The sequence below is a fragment of the Dasypus novemcinctus genome, chromosome 15 (assembly GCF_030445035.2).
Source record: "Dasypus novemcinctus isolate mDasNov1 chromosome 15, mDasNov1.1.hap2, whole genome shotgun sequence".
Classification (NCBI taxonomy): Eukaryota; Metazoa; Chordata; class Mammalia; order Cingulata; family Dasypodidae; genus Dasypus; species Dasypus novemcinctus.
In genome coordinates, this window is record NC_080687.1 from 2,540,084 (window position 1) to 2,564,613 (window position 24,530).

Consider the following 24,530-nt stretch of genomic DNA (forward strand, 5'->3'; position numbering starts at 1 on the left):
TGTCGTCACAGCAAATGGTTCCTCAGATTTTATAAATGTGATTTTAATAGTAAATATTGATAGGAAGTTCAGGGAAATGGGCAACTGGGAGAAAAAACTATTAGGAAAGTGCACAAAAAGTACAATGTATTAAAAATTCAGAGAATTTGTATTTTTCATTTTAAATTCTTTTACGTTATAAAGCATTACTTATCTTTAATAGGGTTCCACAACAACCCCTCTAAAATAAGCCTTTTATTTGTAAAACCCTTTACTGTTTATAAGGAATTTTATAGAGAATCAAATATGTTGGATGATCTTTGAATGTAAGATGGCTTTATAATAAGCTCTATTCAGAGTTGAATCTTCTTGGGTGACTTTCAAGCAAACTTATATAGACAGAGATTTCCAGAATCTATAAAATGGTTCTAATGAACTTTGATCTGGGAGTAGATTTCTAGGCAATATTATTTATCAAAAATACTGTGCTTCTGTTGAGCTTCCGTCTACGTAACACACGCGACTTCATCTAAAAGGTTTCTTAGGAAGTTAAGCAATATCTAGAATTGGATATTCTAGCTGTTCGTTATAGTTTCACAATTCCAAGACATGCATTTTTAATATAGGAAAATTGGCTGTACTTCAACTTATACACATAAAAATACATTACGTTTGTTCAAAAAGCTGTAACTAAATCTATCATTTTGACTGACAGTGGATAGGGCCTAGCAGTCAAGAAAGTAGAGTAAATACTTGTTTAATTGGATGAAAAGGAGAGGAGGAGTCCACGTGGCTCTGAGGCCGGGAAGTTTTATGGTGAATATTGACCTGAAAGGCCGGGAAGAATAATTGGAACCTGGAACGGAATAGAGGAGAAAGAACGGACAATAGAGAAGAGGGACGCTATGGCATGCTCGTAATTAACTGGCAGAACTACCTGCCTGAAGCACAGGAGGGTTCGACTAGAAGTAGAACTTCTGGATGGATTCCAAGGGTGGGGTCAGGCTGTGCACGACCTTGAGAAGGGGGAGGGGCTACTTCCTCTGGTGTCAAAGGTCAAAGGGGCCCCCCAGAAGGGCCAGCCTTGGAAATTCAGTTACCCAGTTACGGGTTCCAGGGAATTCCTGGTATGCCGATGGCAGCACCCACCTTGCTTTTCCTTGCCAGGCTGTCTGCGTTGAGAACGCGTGCATGCTGAGAGGAAGCAAGCAAGGAAGGAACGGCGCTATTCACGTATTTCAAGAGATCATCAAACCTGCCGAGAAATCCCTGCATGAAAAGCTAAAACAGGACAAGCGTTTTAGGTAAGCACGTTAGCCTCACCTCCACACAGGAAGGAGAGCAACGGGAGTTTTTGTTGCTTTCAGTGCCCCTAAGCCATGGAGTTTTCTGTTTCTCCGAGTAGTCCATTCAAATGTTTTCAAAACTGAAATAGTTTCTAACACTATTTCCTTTGCTGGTTGGTGCAACTTAATGTGATTTAAGTGAGTGAACATTAAACCCAATAGGCTGGAATGCTTCTTGCAATTTGTTTTATAATTACATTTTTTAAAATGACAGGATATACTTGCAAAGATTATTTTGTGGAATAGTAGATGAAACACACAACACACTTCTCTTTTGTTTCAAACCGTGACCTTGTCAAATGTTAGGGGATCAAAATAGAGTTTAGGAAAAGTATCAACACCACAGTTTACTTAACTAATTCCCAGGTGATAAAAACTTTCTTAATAAGTAAATTGCCTTTGAAACATACAAGTGTCACAGGCAGTTTTCTCATGCTTTCTGCAATATACAGGTTCTTTGGAAGTGCTTGGTGGGTGAGCAAATTTAAATCTAAATTTAATAAAATAAACACACTCTTTCCTTCTTAGCACCTTCCTCAGCCTACTTGAAGCTGCAGACCTGAAAGATTTGCTGAGTCAACCTGGGGATTGGACCTTATTTGTGCCAACCAATGATGCCTTTAAGGGGATGACTAATGAAGAAAAGGAAATTCTGATGCGTAAGTAGACGTAATGCCGGACCTTGCCCCATGATTTCAGGATCTCATGTTCTCCTCAGTCTTTCCTGGCCAGATGCTAGCCTCGGAAAATCTCCTCTTTCATATCTATGGCTAGTTTTAGTTTCTTTTATTCTGCTTGGAAGGGACACTCAGAAATGTTTTTAATGAACTGTTTACCATTGTGCTGTTGGGATGCCTGTCCCCTCGTGTTTTCTGTATTAAAGACCACACAATTAGGCGAAGATGGCAACAGTCACAATTTCACAAGTCATGAGATTGTCTTCTCCCAGTGAGATGGTACTATTTTGATTAGACTGAGTGCATGTTTTGACATGGTCTTGATATGAACTTGAGAAAACACTGACATTATTGGAATAATGGAGTGTGGAAAAATAGTTAAAGCAATGAAATAATTTCCTCCTTTGGTAGAACCAAAGCATAAGAAAAGATGCCATCGTATTAAATATATATATATATATATATTTTTTTCCCCTAGGGGACAGAAATGCTCTTCAAAACATCATTCTTTATCACCTGACACCTGGAGTTTTCATTGGAAAGGGATTTGAGCCTGGCGTCACTAACATTCTAAAGACTGCCCAAGGAAGCAAGGTCTACGTGAAAGGAGTAAGTTCCCTGGGATTTATGATAGCGTTCACTGGTCACTGAGGTATCTTAATGTTCAATCTTCTTTGCATTTCCCATTGACATTACCCCTGTCTTGACAGGTAAATGATACACTTCTGATCAATGAATTGAAATCCAAAGAATCTGACATCATGACAACAAACGGCGTCATTCATGTTGTAGATAAGCTACTCTACCCTGCAGGTTGGTAATCGCTGAACCCATTAACAAACAAAATGTCTTTCAATTAGAATCAAGGTCTTTATTTTTTTAAACCAATATTGATTTAGTCATTGAATATCCCTCTTCACAGACACTCCTGTTGGAAATGATCGGCTGATGGAAATACTTAATAAACTGATCAAATACATCCGAATTAAGGTACAGAAGGCTATGGGATTTATTTGTCATATGTTGAATAGGTATTAAAAGTTCAATATGATAGACTAACAATGCATGCATTAAGAAATAGGTGCACACTGGACTTGGATTGTATATGTTTGCTTGTGCATCATTGGCCTAATATTTCTTCATGGTGTTATTCAACAAATGCCTACTTAACAGGTCCTTGGGGCCAGGCAATATAAATTGTAATGAGACATGGCCCTTTCCTCAAAAAGACTATAGCCCAGGTGGGAAGGTAAGAGGTGTACATAAATATCCATAATCTTTCAATTATCAAATACTTTTGCTCACAAATGTGAGAGAAAGATAAAATATTTGCTGATAAAAAAAATTTTCACTCATCACAGTAATTTAAGGCAAAGGAGCATTTTGTTCCTTAGTCCTTGCAGAAACTAATTGTCAGAAAATATAAGAAAACTATGTAATAAACATATATTTTAATTACAATTGCTTATTCTATACTTTTATTAAAACTTCAAATTGGAAATCTGATGAATTTTATATCATCTGACCAGGAGAGCAGGGAATTGAAAGATGATTTCTATGGGAATTTCATTTTATTTCTAGTACATTAATGATAGCATCACTGTTCTTGTTAATAAAAGGGCATTATGGCTGTTAATACAACTGCTACATACCATGTTACTAAACCTAAGCATTTATTTTCAGTTTGTTCGTGGTAGCACCTTCAAAGAAATACCTGTGACAGTCTACAGTAAGTACAACAGGAATATTTGTCCCGTGGACGTGGCAGGATGTAAAAAAGAAAACAGTGATTTATATTCACAGACAGAGATCATTGATAATCTGGTATTTAGAACCCCAAGAATGGCAAATCTCATCCCACTTGACCTGGTCTTAAGGTCTATATGGAGAAATGCCTCTTGGCTTTGACCAAGTCTGCAGCTCCAATGTACCTCTTGCTCCCCATCTAAAGCTGGAGATAGAACCAAAGATCTGCCAGATGATAAACCCAAAGTTTCCAGATACCAGGATTCCTGACACTACCAGATTATCAAAATTAAACCTTTACCTACTTAATGAAACAGCCGTAAAAGGTGTTTTAGTCTCATAAATGTATCTTGTGGGATTTCTTTTTCGGTGTGGCTTTTTGTTTCTTTGCTTTGTTTCTTTCTTTCATTGTACCTTTCAAAAGCAGAAACTCTTTCCATTTTGTTTTGGCTCTACAATTAAACACCCAAAATTTATCAGTGGCTAAAACATTAGTTCAACTTGCACCTTTATTCTAGCTACAGAATGATTCTATTTTATACCACGAGCTCTTATTTTATGAAGATTTTCTTTCCCTTAAAATTTACACCAGGGATGGTAAAATAATAGATCCAATACAAGGAGCAAAACAAAATGTCTGCTGCTCTTATTGATTTCAAGTATGTAAAAAACACAATTCCAACCAGGCCAGCTCAGCACTGTTAAAAAATTCAGTTTAACTGTTATGATTCAAAATGTCCATATTCCAGGCTGGAAGTATACAATCATACTGAAGATATATTTTATTCCAAATTAAAGAATTCTTATGGGCTCTATTCATCAGAAATGTTACATCATCTTTTACCACCACCAATATATGTCTTCACTACTTCTATAAAATTTCTCTCCTTTATCCAAGCTAGTTCCTCCACTTTCAATACATGTCAATGCAATATTTTGCAGACAGTGAGCCAAAAGTGTTACTCCAATTCCTTTATATCCCTCAAGTAAAACTGAGCCCTCACTTACTGAACATAAGCTGGACTTTATTAGATTCTGCAAAGTTTAATGAGTATTAGCTATCTGCTAGAGCTCTTGAAACAGCTCTCAGAAGTGCGGATGGCTGATGTTTTTTTGCCCCTCCAGGACGAGAATATCGTTATTCAGAAGCATTGGTCAAATGGAGACCAATTAACCCACAATCTGTATTTTCATGTTCCTTTGTTGATTTGTCTTAAGCTTTCTTTAACTTTCAGGATATGCATTAATCTTGTCACCAAATTATCATGACTTTTAAATTGTATGGGAATATGTGTGACTTGAGGTGGAGGCAGATAAAATCAGTATTTATTCCTTGGCTCCTGACCAGCCCCCCAAAACGATTTAAGTCCTCAGAAAAGCAAAACCGAAACAATCCCACCGACTAATTAAACATGCTGAACCTCAAGTTCTTAAGCATGACGTGAAGAGTCAGATAACAGTAAGGCGCCCACGAGGAGCCCGCAGAAGAGACCTCGGTGGAGCTGGTTTTCTTGGGCAGCTGCCTCTACAGCAAGACCCTCCGTGGAAGAAAAATCAAGAACTGAGCACAGGCTGGGTGGGCTTTAGAGCTTCATAATTGAAGAACTCAAGATAAAACATCTGATATGACTGAAACATAGTCTCAATTAAGGTTACGTTAATTCAGTAATTATACATTAACTTAAAAAGCTGACACAGCTATCTCTCTCAGAAGCCTGATGTGAGATGGATGGAAACCCCGGCTGGGCCAGCATCTCACCTCCGACCTGTCAGTGCAGGCGGTTATGATTGTGCAAGGAGTTTTAATGTCCATGAAATGGATTTATGTTTTAAGGCTTAAGATCAGAAAGGACCAAAACCAGGGGCTCAGACTGTATCGCACAAGAGACATGTTTCCAGTTAATACAAACAACCAAAAGTCAGCCCAACAGTGGCTACTATTTTAAATAGGTTTTGCGCATTATTCACTTATTTGGGTAGAAGACACACATTTAAAATACATACCTTTAAATTTAAAGCAATTTGATGATGCTAAAGCTGAAAATTAAAAACATTTTAGCCTGGAACTTAAAATGCAGATCATATCATATATTTGTTGCATAGAATTCACATCTGGCTGGCTGAAATTTATTTTTTAAGTATTCTGTTAAACTGTGTTTCATATTTCCCTTTCTTTATCACTGTTATCGAATGCATGAAAAAACATTTTTGAGTCCTTTTCTTTCATTTTTCTTCTACTTAAGAAATAATCCAACAATGCAATTTAAGATATTATGAATTGCATAAAATTAATTATGTTTGTTTGTCTTCTGTTGCTATGCAGCCAGTATTTTCAAGAAGTTCAAAAGAAGGTAAAGAGCTTTAGTGGCACAGTCAAAACGATAAATTTCTAGAGAGAATTCCTCACTTAGTGAGAATGTATTTCACTGGAACAAATCCAAGTCACTGGACTTCAGAGTTCAACAGCTGGACATGAGAAAAGATACTAAATAATGAATATTGCCTGTTTCTAACTGCCTGAACATATTACCATATCTGATACCTCAGACCTGTCAGAGACTTTTAAAGAAGGACAGTTTTGTCCTGGTCATTTTTATACAAAAAACATTCATGTTCCACTTTCTATACTTTCAGCAACTAAAATTATAACCAAAATTGTGGAACCAAAAATTAAAGTGATTGAAGGCAGTCTTCAGCCTATTACCAAAACTGAAGGTAAAAGTCAATGTTATACCTGGTTCCTCCTGTTGTGGAAAAATATCCATATAATAGACTGATTTCTATGAATGTATCTACATTCTTTTTTAAACTAACATGCTAAATATTTCTGAACCAAAGGCATGCTAACGCAATTGCAGAATGCGGAGAGCAAATTTCTCAGTAGAGTAGATGGTGCATTCCTAATACTTTCAGTACATTTGCTTGTACTTGACTTAATTTGAACTTAATTGACCATTGTATTAACACTAGTACCCAGATATTCATAAACGAATAAATCCTGGGCATCTTTGCTGCAATTAGTCTCCTCAGGGGAATGTGTAGTTTTGTTTCCAGTCTGCCCTCAAGGATCTCTCTTGTACTGTTGAAGGAAGGAAGTTCTTCCACAAAAGAAACCTGAAAACATAGAAGCTGTACACTGATTTAAGAGCTCTTAAAATCACCACCACACGTTATCCAGATTAAAAGCATATCTCCATAAACACAAGAGAAAATAAGTAGCTGGTGCAGTGGAGTCGAGCCATAGAAGCCATAAATCCAGCCCTGAATTTATAAATACTTCTCACTGATGTTTCAGACTGGAACATGAAATTAGTGGGCTCTTTTCCTCTCTACCCCACTGTCCGTGTTAGCCATCTCCAACGTGCTTGATGGTGCCCTCCTTTCACGTGTTTTCACTGTCTCCAAGGATCAGATGTTAAGGCTTTCTCATTTTTGTGTTTAAACACTGAGTGTGGTGACTTGTCACAAAGGATCTGGCTATCATCTTTAGTCTCTAAGGACAGACATATTCTTTCAAAAAATGAATAGATTCAGTCCTTGATTGACTCTCAGGCTGACTGTTGTAATTATCTTTGACTCTGAAAGTTCTTTTCTTCTGTGAAATGAGATGGCAACTTTTCTAATATTTTCACCTATTCTTTTTTAAATCAAGCCGTGACTTAAAATGTGTGCATTGAAGACACATGGGTCAATGTTGCCTTCATTGATAATTAGTCATCTATATTTTTAGTCATTCTCAAGACCTAAAATTGAGTTATTCTTTAAAATCTGTACTTACTTTTTAAAAATTATATCTGTGGTCATTTCATTGTTTTTAATATACTGATAAAGAGAAATTGGTGTTTTAAGAGGAAATCTAACTTGCAGAAATTTTTTGTTGAGAAAATGTCTCTTGATCATTTTGATAAAAAATGGCCAAATGAGCTTTGCTCATACACTTGCTTTTAAAATTCTTGTACTGTTTTTAAAAACCAAATTCCTAAAAAAATTGTATTATCATTTGAAAACAGATCCTTTACTCATTCACATGTGCCATTGTTCTTATTTTCAAAGATTCCTCTCTCTTCTTTCAACTTCTTCATCAACTCATTTACTTTCCCAATCTTCTCCAGTGGGATTCTACCCATATCAATCTTTCTGCCATGAAACTCTATTTGGGTTTTCCTTAAAGGCAACTTGGATTAATAATGGGATCATGTAACTTATACATTAAAACTCAGTTCAAAACTTCAGAAGTTTTGCTTTTGTCTAATTTGAGAAAAGAAATACTTACCTTGGCAGCCATTTATAATTGTCCACCATCTAAATTGCTATTGCCATTTCCTTCTCAGTATTTAACTGCTTGCAGATTCATTGATGACTCTTGATTTCTTTATTGAATAAATGAAACTCCAAGACACAATCCTAAGGTGTCTCTTATTAAAGGCACTTAACCATATTTTATACTTAAAAATATTAATAAATCTACCAAAATGAAATTCAACGAATACTTTTTAAGCATCTTCTGTGCTGGGTACCCTGTTATGTGTCAGGAATAAATATGAAAAAAAAAAAGATAAAAAATCTCTGCCTTCATAGAGCTTACACTCCAGGGGACGTTTCCGAAACTTCAGTTTCACTAAAGCAATAGCAATCTAGATATTTTATTAACTCATTTCTTGTCCTTAACTTCCTTTGGTATACCTTCTTTTAGAAGTTCTTTCACCTTAAGAACCTACTCTTATGTTTGATAGTCAATATCCCTTGGCCCCATAAATCAAATAGTATTGTTAGGAATGTTTATGATTTTAAAGAACTGCACTATTGCTTTTGTTATTTAGATAGTTTTAGATTAGTTCTGGGTAATGGTGTACATTGACAATTTTTGGACAAGCAAAAAAATCCTCTCAAAAATAAGCAATTATACTTATATTCAACTATTGAAGGGAATTAAGTATGAGTTGAATGTACTGAACCTTATTTTTCTTCACCTCTTTGAAATAGTCTTGATTAACTAATGTAGTAATTAGCTTCCTAACATTCAAAATGATTTTCTCTGGGAGCAAAATCATTTTGCAAGTGATATACAACTTGTTTAACTCTTGCATTTGAAGGACTGGTCAACTATTAATTAAATTTTTCACCATTCCCACATTGAAGGTAAGTACTCAAATTTAATTTCCTCCTAAAACCTGAAAATCAGCATCTTGAAGACAGGTGTAAAGTTGGGATTTTCTTATGTTCAATCCAAAGCTCATTAGGTCAAAAATGTAAGATGCTGACAGATTAAAAAAATTAAAGGCTCTTGATAAGGAAAGAGTAGTAGATGCTATCAGTCTATAAGGTAGGTTCTACACAAGTTATAATGGGAGAAACTCAAATTTGAGCATACTGTGTGATTCGAAAGGGTGGCCACATATAATATTTTGTGTGCTTATACTTTACCACTGTCAGTGGCTGTATTTGTCCCCCAACTTAAAGGCAGATGGAAGTAATTTTAGTAGCCCACCAGCAGACCGAGTCATCTGCGCACACAGATTTTGCCAGATTTGAAGACAGTGGGAAATGGTTAAAACTGAAACTGCTTTTATGTTTGGGTAACACTATGTGTTGAAATGAATTTCCTGATCTGGGAAGTTTAAGGAACTGCTTTTAACATGGTCATTTGTCTCCTAAAATGATCTCAGGACCCACGAAGTTCAGACTTGAAGGTGAACCTGACTTCAGCCTGGTTAAAGAGGGCGAGAGGATGACTGAAGTGATTCACGGAGGTGCGTCTGTCTCTCCGGGCCCCGGGCTGGGGCTGCAGTGGTCGTTTTGAACTAGTGCTCCCTTAAAATTATCGAATATCAGTTGTTTTCTCTTGGTTTTTATTTTTCACAACTTATGGGGATGGTTCTCTCAATTATGTATGGATTCTTATTAGTAGGTAGAAATAAAATGTGTTTTGCCTTTTAATGACAAATAACTCACTAGATCCAAATGCCATTACTTCTGCATGTGTAAGTGATGATTATCAAAAGTAGTAACAATCGCATAGATACAAAGGGAGCACTGGACTCTGAAACAGAGGCCTAGAGGCCCGTGGATAAGACCCAACTAATAAGCTACCGCTCGGACTTTTTAGGCTTCCCTTTCTAATGATGTGTAACTCCCTGGATTCTCAAGAAATTTTCATTCCACAGTCGGGAAGCAAGAAATGGAGAGGTAGCTCCCCCATTGGCCCTCTCCCTCACCATGATTCAAGACGTAGCTATTTCCTTTCAAACCACCACTGATCTTAATTTATTCAAGATACGCTCCAAAAATGGTTCTGATTGACTTATTTTTAATTTTATTATTTTTTTAAAGATACATAGATCACACAAAATCCTGCATTAAAAAATATAAGAGGTTTCCCTGAATCGTTAAAATGTCTACTTTATGGCAGTTTCGACACCATATAGGGATAAATCAAATGCATTTTTTCCCCTTCTTTCAGAGCCAATTATTAAAAAGTACACCAAAATCATCGATGGGGTGCCTGTGGAAATAACTGAAAAAGAGACCCGGGAAGAACGAATCATTAAAGGTAACGGGCCTGTGCCTGGTGAATAGATGTCGAAGCAGTGGTTAATTCTAAATGCCCCCCAAAAAGCATTAGGGAAATTGACTAAATCATTTCCATGGGGTCTTCTGAGTTACTTTGTTTCTATTTGGCAGAAATAATATGATTCTGCATATATAAGCTATCATTTACTTTGAATTGGAAACTTGCTGGATGAATCTGTAAGCATGGATTTTTCTAAAGTTGTGTGTGTGCATAATATAGAATCAAGTAGCTTCTATTTGCTTTTTATTAATCAGTTACTGAATCCGAGAAGAAAATCCATTCCTTCCTTTTGATTTTCCGTGAATTTTAAAGTCTGTACAGCTATATAACAAAATATATGCAAGTTTGTCTAAAGCAATTAATACTTTTTTTTTCTTCTTTATTCTCTTTTAAATGTTACATTAAAAAAATATGAGGTCCCCATTTACTCCCCACCCCCCTCACCCCACTCCTCCCACATCAACACCCTCTTCCATCATCGCGGCACATCCACTGCACGTGGTGAATACATCTTGGAGCACTGCTGTGCCGCATGGACAGTGGTCTACATTGTAGTTTACACTCTCCCCCAGTCCACCCAGTGGCCCATGGTAGGACACACACCTCAGGTTCAGTCTCCCACCCATGAATTAGCCTAAAATAACTTTAATTCAGCTATCCTATAAGTAGTTTTTTAGATCAACTAACAGCGAAGTATGGCTGTGGCACCCGCTTCTGTAAATAACGTTTTAACAGGGCGTGGTCATGTCCATTCCTTTACATGCCGGCCATGGGTCTTTCATGCTGACAGCAGAGTTGACGCGTTGACGCTGAAGCCACATGTTCCAGACTGCCTAACACAATCCCTCTACAGACAAATTTGCCCACCCCTGCTTTACACCATCTTTTGTGCCAGTTAGGAAACATTTTTTTTTAATTAGAGAAGTTGTAGATTCACAGAAAAACTACCCCCAAAATACAGATCTCCCGTATACCCACCACCTTTATTAACAGCTTGAATTAGTGTAGTACATTTGTTACAGCTGATGAAACAAAGCTACACTTCTGTTAGCCACAGCCCATAGTTTCCATTAGGGTTCACTATATGTTTTGTACAGTCCATTTTTATTCTAGTAACATATATACAACCTAAAATTTCCTCTTTGGAAATGTTAATCTATAATTATATAAGGCAAATATATAAGTCAGTGCTACTAATTACATTCACAATCTTGTACTCTCACCACCACCATCCCTAACCAAAACTTTTCTATCATCCCAAATAGAGACCGTGAACATCTTAAGCCTTAGCTGCCTCTTCCCTTTCCCATCCCATCCCCTGGTAGCCTCTATTCTAGATGCTGACTATGAGTTTACTTATTCTAATTATTTCATGTCCAAGAGATCATACAATATTTGTCCTTTTGTTTCTGGCTTATTTCACTCGACATGCTGTCTTCAAGCTTCACCCGCGGTGTGGCATGCCCTAGAACCCCAGTCCTTCTTATGGCTCAGGGATATTCCACTGTATGTATATATTAAGTTTTGTTTCTCCACTTCTCAGTGATGGGCACTTGGGTTGCTTCTTCTGTCTTTTGGAAATTGTGAGCAGTGCCACTATGGACATCAGTGTGCAAATACCCGTGCGAGTCCCTGCTTTAAATTTTTTGTATACACCTAGAAGAGGGATTACTGTGTCATGTGGTAATGCTATACTAAACGTTTTGAAGAACTGCCAAACTTCTTCCACAGCAGCTGCACCATTCCATGGCTTTGTAACACGTCTTAAAAGCAGGAAGTGAGTCATCCAACTTCAGGCTTCTTTTTCGAGATGGCTTTGGCTATTCAGCGACCTTTCCCCTTCCATATAAACTTGACGATCGGCTTTTCCATTTCTTCAGAGAAGGCTGTTGTGAATGCACAGCAGTTAGGAGCACGGACGCTGGAGCCAGACTTGCTGGATTCACACCCCAGTTCGGCCACTTACAGGCTTGGTGGCCTTTTGCTTTGCTGCACCTCTGCTTGTAAAGGTCTACTTGTAACGAGTGGGTGATATTAGACCTTTCTTTAAAACGGTCTTTCTTTTAGGTCCTGAAATAAAATACACCCGGATTTCTGCTGGTGGTGGAGAAACAGAAGAAACTCTGAAGAAACTGCTGCAAGAAGGTGAGCATGTCTGCAACGATGGGAACAGGGCTTCACGTCAGCTGCCTCTGTTATAGTCAAAAACCACCTTTGAGGTCTTTAATATTTTTCTACTTTATCTCATTCCTTTGTATAAGTTTCTACCAACATAAGAGACAAGTCAGAAATAATATGGACTGAAACACAAACTGGCAGTCGTAGCAATTTTATTTTTGATATGTATGTTCAACCACTTTTTAAAGAAACCTGTTTTATAAAACACGGTGCTAAAATCTGAGGAAGAGCTGAGTGTGGGTCTGGAATTCATCATTGGGCAGATGCCATTATTAGCCACGTCAAGCCGTCTGTCTTTCCATGATATAAACCAGTTTCTGCTGTAAACATGTGTCCTCTCAGAGGTCAGCAAGGTCACCCGGTTCATTGACGGTGGCGAGGAGCAATTGTTTGAAGATGAAGAAATTAAAAGACTGCTTCAGGGAGGTTAGTAAAAGGACAACTAACCCTGTAACAGGTTCCAGGGATGGAGTTCAACTTTTTAAAGACTGGACATTTGAGGTTTATTTGTTTTTAAAAAATTAGGTTAAAAAGACAACACGGTGTGTTGTCATATGAGAAATTGGCCCAATGTTAGTTTAAGTAATAGTTGTGCTGAAATGATTACTGCTTTAACAGTCTTTAAAAAGTTCATGGTATGAAGCTCGGGGAGCAATGAATATTTTTTTTCTTCGATACAGGTAATTATAAGGATATTTTAAATAAGTGAAAGGGAAATTATTTTTAAATTGCTGGCACTTTAAGCAAGCCCAAATTGACATACCTTTTATATTTCTTAAAAAGATATTCACTGCCCCCACAACAACAAGAAAAGGCATGTTTATGAATCCTTAAGAATATAGATACAGCAAAAACCATGCATTAGCAACTTTCTTTCCAAAACTACCTTCTTGGGAATGGCAGCTCTTTCTTCTAACTGATTGAATGATAATCTATACCTGGGGAGGTAAAACATTTTTGCATATAAAATTAATCTTAAACTTTAAAGTATGGAATGTTCTCTGTCTATGGCATTAAATGCATCTACTTTTAAAAGCAAAGGAGAAAAAAAAAGAATTCAAAATCTTACACAAACTCTAAAAAAATAACTATTCCAAGAAATAATAAATGTTCATAATGTATAATTTGAATAATTGGAACGCAAATAAATGCATTTCCAGTTCATCTTATTAACAAAGTATTAAACCAACAAATTGTTTTAGAGAGGCATGTATTTAAATTAGAAAATATAAATATTTTCTTTGAAATATGTATAAATTGTGAAACACATCTGAAGTTTGGTAATTATACAAAACACGGCCTGTTTATAATATTAAAAACTGAATCAGCATGACCAAGAAGGTACATATTCTCTTGGGACCTAGTGTATTTTTGACAATTGACATCTTTTTATTTTTATTTTAATATAGGTAACAGTCTCATATGTAGTGTTTAGAGACTGTTCAGTGGAAATAAAGTTTTTATTCACCAATTATTCAATGAATATGTTTTATTCACCAATGATTGAATTTCCCCAACATAGAAGTATATGTGTCTGAAAAATACCAGATTTCCCATCAGATGATAGGAAGTATATGGCAAACTCAAAATTATCATGGAATAAAGGATCCTGTAGCATCTAATGCCAAAATCACTGATCTGTCCCCACATGCTGAATTTTCAGCTGGGGAAACATCCAGGAATTTGAGGGAAGAGGCTAACACATTATGAAAATTGATTTGAATTCTTTTTTTAAAAAATCCTTGCCATGTAAGCTTTGTAGAATGGCAGTACTTTTTAGAGAATGAATCGATTAGTAGCGCTGCCTGTTTATATTGATTTAATTCATTTAGGCTTAAACTCCAGGTAAGTATGTTTTGCGAAGTTCTCATTAATAAGCCCATTATAAACAATAGAACTGAGTATTTAAAAATTACTTCAGCCAAGAGAAAAAACATATTTGCTGTCAGGAATACCATAGTCTATTTTTCCCTAGTTAGTGTATTCTTCTCTTAACTCTGTGTCTCTTCATCCCAGAGATTAGTTCTTGTCTCCAGTATTTGGGGACAAATCAAATTAGCAGCTACAACTTGGTTGAAATTTGTGATTTCTGTAGCTGATGGGGATCAGGGTGCAGGCTCAAATTCCAGTCTGGGCTCCAACTCCAACTCAAGCCCGTCACCTCTTTTCTACCTTGGCTTCTTCATCTGAAGAGTGGGAATGTTACCTAAAGCTGAAGGAGTCAGTGGAGGAAAAGCGCTTGGAATAGTGCTGTGTGTTTAGTGACCGCTCAGTGAATATTAGTAACGACGGGTGTCATCTTCCGTTAACGCCGACATGACCATTAACATAATATTTAAAGCGCTTACCTTAAATGTCCAAAGTCTAGCCGTGTAAAGACGTGGGGACAGACAAGTGGGCTGGAGCGCTGCATGTTTTAGGAATCACGTACGCAGCGGGAGTGTCGTGCCAGTCATTCAGGTGACTGCTGTGTCTCCCCTTACTTTGCTTCTCTAAATACGACCTAATTCCACAGACATTCATTTTGAAACAGCAGAGCGCCAAGGGCAGCAATCCTAATTTTCAGCACACCAGTCACGTTTTTCTTTTAAAAATGATGTTTGACTGCCGTGTTGAACACTTCTTTTTCCAATATTGTCATGGCAAAATAGTAATAAATTTTAAAATTAGCAAAACCTCTTTAATGGGATGCTCACAAATTATGAAAGGAGATCTAAGTACACTTGCTGGTTTTGAAAAGGAATATTGTGAATACTTTTATGGTCCTGTTTAACTTGTATGGTAAGCTGCTACTTTGAATTGAAAACAAACAACACTCTTATTCACTTGGATCCACTTCTTCTTGACAATATTTTATAAGTTATTTTGTTACCAAATAAACCTGAAATTAAGGAAACTCTTTTTGCAGATATTCCATCATTGAGACTTTCCTATCTCCACAGAGAGCTTCTCTTTAGTTCTGGGTTTTGCTTATTAATGTGGGGGGGGGGGGGGTGAACATTTATACAGCTTCTATTCTAGGGGAAGAGAAGACAAGACATGAATGAAATGTATTCTCTGAGCAGGAATGGAATTCATCAAAAGTTTCAAAGAATTGTTTTTAATTCACTGATGTCATACAGGCAAAATTACTCTTGGAAATAATTTTATGCTTTTTATGGGATTTCGGAGAATTGAAAAAATACACATAATAGCAAAGTGTTGATTTCATAGCTAAGCACAGATGATATATAAAATACAAGAAGTCAGAATTTGGAGAAAAATAAAGGTAAGCAGAGAAAGGAAGTCACATCTTGATTCTGATCTCCAATGCCCACAAGCAGAGAGAAAATGTGAACTTAGACCTGTCAGGTAGTCTTGCTGGTAAGTTAGAAGAAAAACACGGGAACTGAGAAATATTTTTACAACTATAGCAATAAAAAAGCTGCATACTTAATGAAACACTTAGCTCTCTTAAATATGTAGGCTCTATTTTTAATTAGTTAATGCTTAAAAATGGTCTTGTAGGATCGGAATTATATTTGGGGAGATAGTGGCACACATTACCTGAATTGCTTGTTATTCTGTTCCTAGAGTTATTAGGTCAGTGCTAATTTGTTGTATTCAAATACTATATATGAGGTGATCACATCTGGACATACAACATTGATGTACAGTAAATAGGGACGACTGGCAAGACAGGCAGATCTCTCTGGAAAGATACTTCTGCTAAACTTTATATAATGTTAAATATCCCTTCAACAAGAATTAAGGCTTTTTAGGTTTTTTATAAAAAGGGTGAAAAAGTCATGTAAATCATTTAATCTATGGAAGAATGGCACATTATGTGGTGCTCCAAGCACCATCATGAAAAATGTGTTTTCCAGATAATGAACATTCATTATGATATGTGGAAAACAAATGTCTGCTTGTCCATTGCCAATGGAAAATTCCCATGATAGTAAAATTTCCTGCTCTGAAAGAAACCTTTCTACATGTTTGAATAATGCTTGTTTAGAACTTTTCAGCCTAATGATGGTCTCCCATTTGATTTAAGTCATAATTTCAAGGCATTTCTAACTACAGCTCTTTAATTTTAGACACACCTGTGCGGAAGACACCAGCCAATAAAAAGGTTACAGGTAAGTGCAGTACCAGCGTCAAGCGCCTTTGTGACCTGTGATTTGTTGTGTCAGAAGAAACCAGAGAAAAGGAGAGGGTTTTAAGTGTATTTTATTAACCTGGCTGTCTGCCAAGGAGAAAATTTAGCCTATTTTGGGCAAAGTATTTTGATGATAAGATCAGAAAATAAATAGCTCCTGTTCCACATGACTAACAGAATCCAAGAATAGCAATTAACAAAAGCAGGGCAACTGCAGAGTAAACCACTGAGTTAGTTTCAAGTATAGCTAAGTCAAAAAGAAATGCTTAAAAACCAAAGCAGAGCAAAAGTAGGTTGCATGTGGACCTGAGCTCTGTAAAGATATTATTTGAGATGAGGCTGCAGTTTGAGATATCAGTAGGTTATAACTGAACCGATACAGAAAATTGTTAATATAACTACAGTATTCTTGATATAATGTGTAAATTATATACAGATATATCTGATACATGTATTACAGTTTTCTTCATATCTATACTTATGTGCATTTTCTAATGTCTTCACTTGTTGTCTTACATTTTTATACATTCCAAGATCAAAGACTTTCTTCGTGTAACTTAAGCTTGAAATTACAAGTTTGGAATTTCTTTTTTTTTTAATTTTAATTTTAATTTTATTTATTTCTCTCCCCTTCTCCGGCCCCGTCCCCCAGTTGTCTGCTCTCTGTGTCCATTTGTTGTGCTGTTCTCCTGTGTCTCCTTGCATTCTTGTCAGTGACACCGGGAATCTGTGTCTCTTTTTGTTGCCTCATCCTGGGTAGGCTGCATTTTTTTCACACTGGGTGGCTCTCCTTATGGGGCGCACTCTTTGCGTGTGGGGCTCCCCTATGTGGGGACACCCCTGCATGGCACAGCACTCCTTGTGCACATCAGCACTTCATGTAGGCAAGTTCATCACATAGGGTCAGGAGGCCCTGGGTTTGAACCCTGGACCTCCCATGTGGTAGGTGGATGCTCTATCCGTTGAGCCAAATCTGCTTCCCTGGAATTTCTACGATAAAATACATTTCAAAGTCAAAAGGAGTTTCAAGACTTATAAATCCATTGTAGGCCTATCTGATTTTAAGCTAACCAAATGTATAGACATTTGAACTTAAAGAATGAATTACACAAATATTTTAACTGAAGGATTTATTAGGGATTTCTTCTAAACATCCAAAATCAAACAAATGTTTAAATAACTAAAATTGTCAAATTTCAAGTTAATATTTTCATGTACTTTTAATCAAAAGGTAACCTTGGTTTTATCACCATAACCGACGGCAATACTAAGAAAACATAATTTATGTTTCTTTCAATAATAAATGTTGTCATGGCATATATATATGCATAAAATAGCATTATTAAACCTAAAATTTTCATCACATTTAAAATTTATATGTTCTCCCGTCTTCTTAACCAGGATTCAGAAGACGGTCAAGAGAAGGTCGTTCTCAGTGAAAATCCAGAAACCAGACGACAAAGTTTATATAATCCTAAATCAGTAACTTGGCCTTAAAGGAAAGCTATGAGAGCTGCTTTAACTTCAGAAACTGAACCATCAGCACAAGATTGCAATCATGGAACTACTCTGAATGCAAATTCTGCACTTTTTCTGCATGAGAAACCTGAGGAAAATTGTAGGTTAGCCTCCTGTGGATTAGGAACTGAAGGAATAGAGCGTCTGACAGGTTTTACCTCTTGACATGAGAAGTGCTGACAATCTTTGGAGTCCATAAAAGAGAACGCATATCACCAGATTCATTGACATCTCAGAATGGTGAGCTCTAACCCATTGAGAAGATGGAGGCTTGGATTATATTTAATGGATAAATAAAGTGCATGCAAGCACATACCTCTCCAGGCATGGGGAGCTAAGTCATAAAAATGGGTGCTCAGTATAAAAGAAATCTTTCCATCAACAGGCTTTGCACATCTCTAATACAATGTGGGTTGACTAGTAAATTATCTTATTTTTACCACTAATTTTGTACTCTTAAAATATTTGCCATACGCTTCTTGCAATACGTATTTTTATCCCAAACATTTCAATAAAACCATTTTCAGGTATAAAGAGAATTACTTCAAATTGGGTAATTCAGACAACTCAAGGTTAAGTTAATATGTGGTTTGTACTTGGGAACAAGACTTTATACCTCTGTTTTTGTAACAAATACTCATTAAAGGAAATTGAATGAATTTAATGTTTCTTGAATTTATAAAACTACTGCTATAGAAAGAACGTAAGTGAATGAAGCAATTGCTAAGCATCAACTGAGCACTTCACATGACCCCAGACTGTGAAGGTTCAAAGGTGAATCAGACACAATTCTGGTCCTCAGAGGGTAAGGGGGCAAATTGTCAATTGTTCACGAGTCACCTTGGGCTATGGTGGAAGCTTAACCAGCATGACATCACCACAAAATGGTGCATCAGTTAACCCTACCTGGGCATAGAAGGAGCCGGAGAGGCACCCCTTGACCCGAAGTGTAATGTAAGAGTCCACAGCTTGGCAAAGGAGAGGAAGAAAAACAGTTGCTTTCTGGGAATGAAAAAGAGATTGGCTTGATCAACTCAGATCTCAGCAAGTGTATCATCCTTTCCTTGGACTGGCTGAAATAAGGACATTCAGGGAATAGGATCCATATCCAAAGAGAAATCCTGCCACGAGGAGGGGGGCAGCCACTGGAGGCTATAAAACAGAGGTCATGCTGAAGAGGGCAGCTTGGATTAGAGATCCTTAGGCTCAGTTCTCCCATGCCACTAATGGACTCGGAAAGCTTCTCCGGTACCTGAAAGTAGTGGTCCTTTGAGAAGCACCTGGGATGAGGAAGTGAGGTAGAAAGTTCTGAAAGCTCCCCATACTAAAGAAATGTTGACTAGGTTTGGTTTTCCAGAATGCTTTCTAGTCCCACCCAGTGGAGGGTTTTATGTCTAGCACTTGGAGCCCCTGAAAGGAAACAATCTGTTGTACCAACTAAAAACCCATGTAGATGACCTTGGACTTGAATCTCAGAGGGAGGAAATGGTGCCGTAATCTTCCGAAGATGATTCAGAGTTGGTGCTTGCATGTGGTGAGAGTGGCAGAATAGACGAAGACATCAACAGACAGCTCTTCCAAACAGGCAGCGTGTTGCTGGTGATTCTCTAGAAAACCTCGAGTTACTGGCACAAGTTAATTTATTTAGCCCCCGTCAGGGTTTACACTCTGTATTAGCCAGGGTTCTCCAGGTATCAGAACCGACACAAGATATATATGTATATATATCATGCAAATATTACGAGATTTATTCTAGAAATTGGCTCACATGACCATGGGATGGGCAAGTCTGAATTCCATAGGGCAGGCAGTGTGCTGGGAACTCTGATGAAAGTTTTTGATGAATTTCCCAGGAGCAGCTGGCTGGCTGAAGGAGAGATGGAAATTCTCCCTTCTCACTGCTGAAACCCTCAGTTTCCCTTTCAGGCCTTCAAGTGATGGGAAGAAGCTCCTCTCTTAGCTGAAGGCCATCTCCTCAGTTGGTTGTAGATGCCATCAGCCATAGATGCCATCAGCTCACTGATGATTTAAATCCACAAGATATCATCACAATAACAATTAGGCCAGTGCTTGTTTGACCAACAACTGGGCACCGTCATGCGGCCAAGGTGACCCACGAACTTCGTCATCACACACTGAATGATGAGCCAGGTGTCCCAGAGTTGGACTTTGAATGTGGGGATCTGGGGCAAGAAGTATGATGTGAAAGCTTTTTAAACACTGAGGACTTTAAGGTCCTGCTTTTTACCATAAGAAAAAAAGAGAAATCAGTATCAGCTAGAACACACATAAATACAGTGTATCTTTCTGGTAAAGGATAGAGTCTTTTGAGTTGCACATATAAATATGTTTAAAAATAAAGTTTAGCAGGAACTTATCGATAAAATAGAATTGAGTTAAACAACAATGCAAATATAAATAAGATTAATACATAAAAAAATAAAATGTAACAGTTTAAAATCTTAAAATTAGAAATAAAAAAATAAAGATAGAGACCTCATCAGAGAAATAAAGAGCAGGCATTTTATTAGTTGACAAATTGGTCAGGGATCGGCAACCTGGTAACTTGGGAACATAAAAGAAAGTGGAGTTATATGTGTCCCCTATCTATGCATCTGGCAATATAGCATGTGCTTTTACAAACAATATTTTTATTTCATTAATTTTTACTATATTTTTATAAGAGAAGTTGTGCACTTACAAAACAATCATGAGTAGTGTGCAGGATTCCCATACGTCACTCCTCCACCAACACCTTACATTGTTGTGAACATTATTTGCTACAGATTATGAAAGAACATCATCAGACTACTACCACTAATAACAACTATGTTCCTTAGCTTACATTTAGTATATTTTTTCCATACCTTCCCATTATTAACACCATATAGTCTATTGTACATTTGTTATAGTTCATGAGAGACCACTCTCATATTTATACTCTTAACCACTGTCCATCTTCCACAACCCTGGTTCACTGTGTTATACAGTTCCATGCCTTGTACAATCCATCCAAAACGTACACTCAGTGACTTCCACATGCATCAGAGTTGTGCAGTCATGACTTCAGTAAATTTTTGAAAGTTTTCCTTCATCCAAAAGAAAAATTCCCATTTCCCCAGTTATTGACCCTTAGCATTAATATAGTACCTTCTTTGACAATGATGCAAGAATATTACAGTATTATTACTGTTAATTATAGATCATCAGTTACATTAATTGAATTTTCCCCATGCATCACCATTTTCTTACCAACTTGTAATAGTGATGGACATTTGTTCTAGTTCATGGAAGAACATTCTTATATTTATACTATTAACCACAATCCTCATCCACCTCTGGGTTTACTGTTATTCAGTCTCTAAATTATTCTCTAGCTTTCTTTCAATTGATATTTACATCCCTCGACTGCCCCTTTCAGGCACAATCCCATTCATAAACCAGCCGTGTTAGCTATACTCACTGTAAGGTGTTACCATCGACTCTATCCATCTCCACACTTACACAGTCAAGCTAATTGAAAATTCTACATACACTAAGCATCAGTTCCCCTTCTCGGCCCTCAACCTATCTTCTAGTAACCCGTGCTCTAGGTTTTAATTGTATATGTTTATTCTCTGTACTCAGTTCATATTAGCATCCTTTGGTGTCCGGCTTATTTCATTCTGCATACTGTTCTCAAGGTTCATCCATGTTATCATGTATCCCAATTTCATTTCTTCTTACAAAAGTATAGTATTCTATCATATGAATATACCACGTTTTGTTTATTCAGTCATTGGTTGATGGACACTTGGGTTGTTTCCATCTTTTGGCAATTGTTACTAATGCACTATGAGCATCAGTATGCAAATATCTGTTTACATCACTTTTTAAAAAAGATATTTAGAACACATAAATGTTACATAAAAAATGTAGGGGATTCCCATATGTCTCACTCCCTACCCCTCCCACATTTTCACACATTAACAACATCCTTCATTAGTGTGGTACATTTGTACACTTGGTGAACACATATTGGAGCATTGCCACTAAGTATGGATTATAGTTTATATAGTAGTTCACACTCTCTCCCACCCAATTCTGTAGATTATGACAAGATATATAATGGCCTGTATCTGCCATTGCAATGTCATTCAGGACAGTTCCCAAGTCCTGAAAATGCCCCTGTATTACTCCTGTTTATCACTCTCTCTTCCCTCAGAACCTCCAGTGGCCCCTGATCGATGATATAATTATCTCCATCGCTAGAATCACAATATGTCTATAGTAGAACAGTAAGTCTACTTTAGTCCATAGTTCATTCCCCAATCCCGAGGATTCTGGGATGGTGATGTCCACTCCACCTCTAATTGAGAGGGGCTGCGATCCAGGACCCATGGATAGGACTCTCTTGCTTGCAGCTGTAGACTCTCTAGGTTCTTTGGGATGGTCATTATCCATCCTCATCTCCTTGTTATTTGTCCCAAGTGAGTCCAATGAACTGGAGAGTAGGTGTTGCAACTCCATTGAGATTCAGAACCCAGCTGGCACATGGAGAGCCCAAAGATTTAAGTCTCTTGGACGTACACCTACCAACTCTAGTACTAATTACAGTTTCAAATAGAAGAACAGAAGAGCCATGTGTAGGGAAACCCCAACTGAGTCCACTCTGTCACGCGGGGAGCATAAATTCCAAAGTAGGGTCCACTGGCAAGGCACCAAACACCTGAGCTAGCTGCCTTGACCATAGCATCTGGGTGTCTCCAGAGCCCTCAGGAACCCCACTGTTCGTGGTAGTATCTTTGTTAGCATTCAACGAGATCCTGCTGGGATGTGCATAAGCATAACCACTGGAATGACCTCCCAACTCACTTTGAAGCCTCACAGCCATATAAATGCATTTGTCTTTACCTTTTCTCCCCTTTTTCAAGGTCTTTTTCCAGTTGCATTACTAATTGGTACTTAGTAGTAATCCCTTGGTGCCAGGGAGCCTCATTCCTGGGGCTCAAGTCCCAAGCTGAGGGAAAGGTAATTAATTGTATTAGTCAGCCAAAGGGGTGTTGATGCAAAATACCAAAATTGGTTGGTTTTTATAAAGGGTATCTATTTGGGGTAGGAGCTTATAGGTACCAGACCCTAAGCATATGTTACTTCCCTCACCAAAGTCTGTTTTCACATGTTGGAGCAAGATGGCTGCCAACGTCTGCGAGGGTTCAGGCTTCCTGGGTTCCTCTCTTCCAGGGTCTTGCTTCTCTCTGGATTCAGGGTTCCTCTCTTCCCAGGGCTTGCTTTTTCCTGGCATCAGTGTTTCTCTCTTCCTGGGTCTTGCTTCTATTTCTTCTCTGAGCTTACTTCCTGGGGCTCCAGCTTAAGGCTTCAGCATCAAACTCCAACATCAAAATTCCAACATCAAAAACCCTCAACTCTGTGATGGGTAGGTAGGACTCAATGACCTAATGATGTGGCCCAATCAAAGCCCTAATCATAATCTCACCCAGTTACAGACCAGATTACAAACATAACCCAATATCTATTTTTGGAATTTATAACCATATCAAACTGCTATAGTAATTTATTTATATGCTGAGTTTGGCTTAGAGAGAGGCCACATTTGAACAACAAGGAGGGTCCCAAGTAGCAACTCTGAGGCACTCTACAAAATTAGGCTAAGTTTCCATTTCAGGAATAAAGGTTGATAAGCACAGTCATCAATACCAAGAGTCTGTCAATTGACCATCCTCCTTCACCAGTCATTGTCCCTGTACTGGGGAAATTCTTGCTGATCCATTAAGAGAACATGGCAGAGCTCCCCAAGATGGGAATTTGATATTCCTTCAGTTATTATATGAATCTCCACCCACCATGACAATGCCCCATGAACATCTGAACACATTTATATGCTTAATATGTATGCCTAGGTGAGCTTCCTCCCATGTATCCCCCATCACTGACACCCCACACCAATGGTCCTCCCCTGCCACAGTTGTAACTATTCTGTGATCCAAAACTTCTTGAAGAATGAAGCCAATAAAAATAGCCAAATACAATTAATAAGAATATGAAATAATAATGATAGTTCTTAGAATAAGAAATGAAATTAATTTTTAAAAATTTGGGATAATAGAAACTAATGAAAAATATTTTTTAAAAATTGTGGATAATAGAAACTAATGAAAAAGTATTAAAAAAATTTTTTTTTACATTTTGCCTTTCATCACTGTAGGATCTGTTGTCCTATATGTACAGTGTTCACATCACTCTTTTCAGTTTTTCTGGATACATTCTTGTAGAGGGTTTATTGGCTCATACTGCAGTTCTATATTTACCTTCCTGAGGAACCACCAAACTGTCTTCCACAAAGGCAGCACCATTCCACTTTTCCACCAACAGAG

The 24,530-nt window shown here is 37.5% G+C and overlaps 1 protein-coding gene across 4 annotated transcripts in view; it reads left to right on the forward strand.

Moving 5' to 3' along the window:
- POSTN (periostin) overlaps nucleotides 1-18,815 on the forward strand; it is a 32,261-nt gene extending 13,446 nt beyond the window's left edge. Inside the window, exons 11-23 of one of the 4 annotated variants that reach the window (XM_023588614.3) lie at nucleotides 1,147-1,283; nucleotides 1,854-1,984; nucleotides 2,481-2,611; nucleotides 2,713-2,815; nucleotides 2,925-2,992; nucleotides 3,686-3,731; nucleotides 6,383-6,463; nucleotides 9,415-9,498; nucleotides 10,209-10,298; nucleotides 12,387-12,464; nucleotides 12,840-12,923; nucleotides 16,577-16,618; nucleotides 18,040-18,815. In XM_023588614.3, coding sequence (XP_023444382.2) covers nucleotides 1,147-1,283; nucleotides 1,854-1,984; nucleotides 2,481-2,611; nucleotides 2,713-2,815; nucleotides 2,925-2,992; nucleotides 3,686-3,731; nucleotides 6,383-6,463; nucleotides 9,415-9,498; nucleotides 10,209-10,298; nucleotides 12,387-12,464; nucleotides 12,840-12,923; nucleotides 16,577-16,618; nucleotides 18,040-18,077 — 1,113 coding nt within the window. In that variant the 3' untranslated portion in view covers nucleotides 18,078-18,815. The remainder of the gene's footprint in view (nucleotides 1-1,146; nucleotides 1,284-1,853; nucleotides 1,985-2,480; nucleotides 2,612-2,712; nucleotides 2,816-2,924; nucleotides 2,993-3,685; nucleotides 3,732-6,382; nucleotides 6,464-9,414; nucleotides 9,499-10,208; nucleotides 10,299-12,386; nucleotides 12,465-12,839; nucleotides 12,924-16,576; nucleotides 16,619-18,039) is intronic. The other 3 variants (XM_023588615.3, XM_004458018.5, XM_004458019.5) reach the window with 3 other exon arrangements.
- The last annotated feature ends 5,715 nt before the right edge of the window (nucleotides 18,816-24,530 follow it).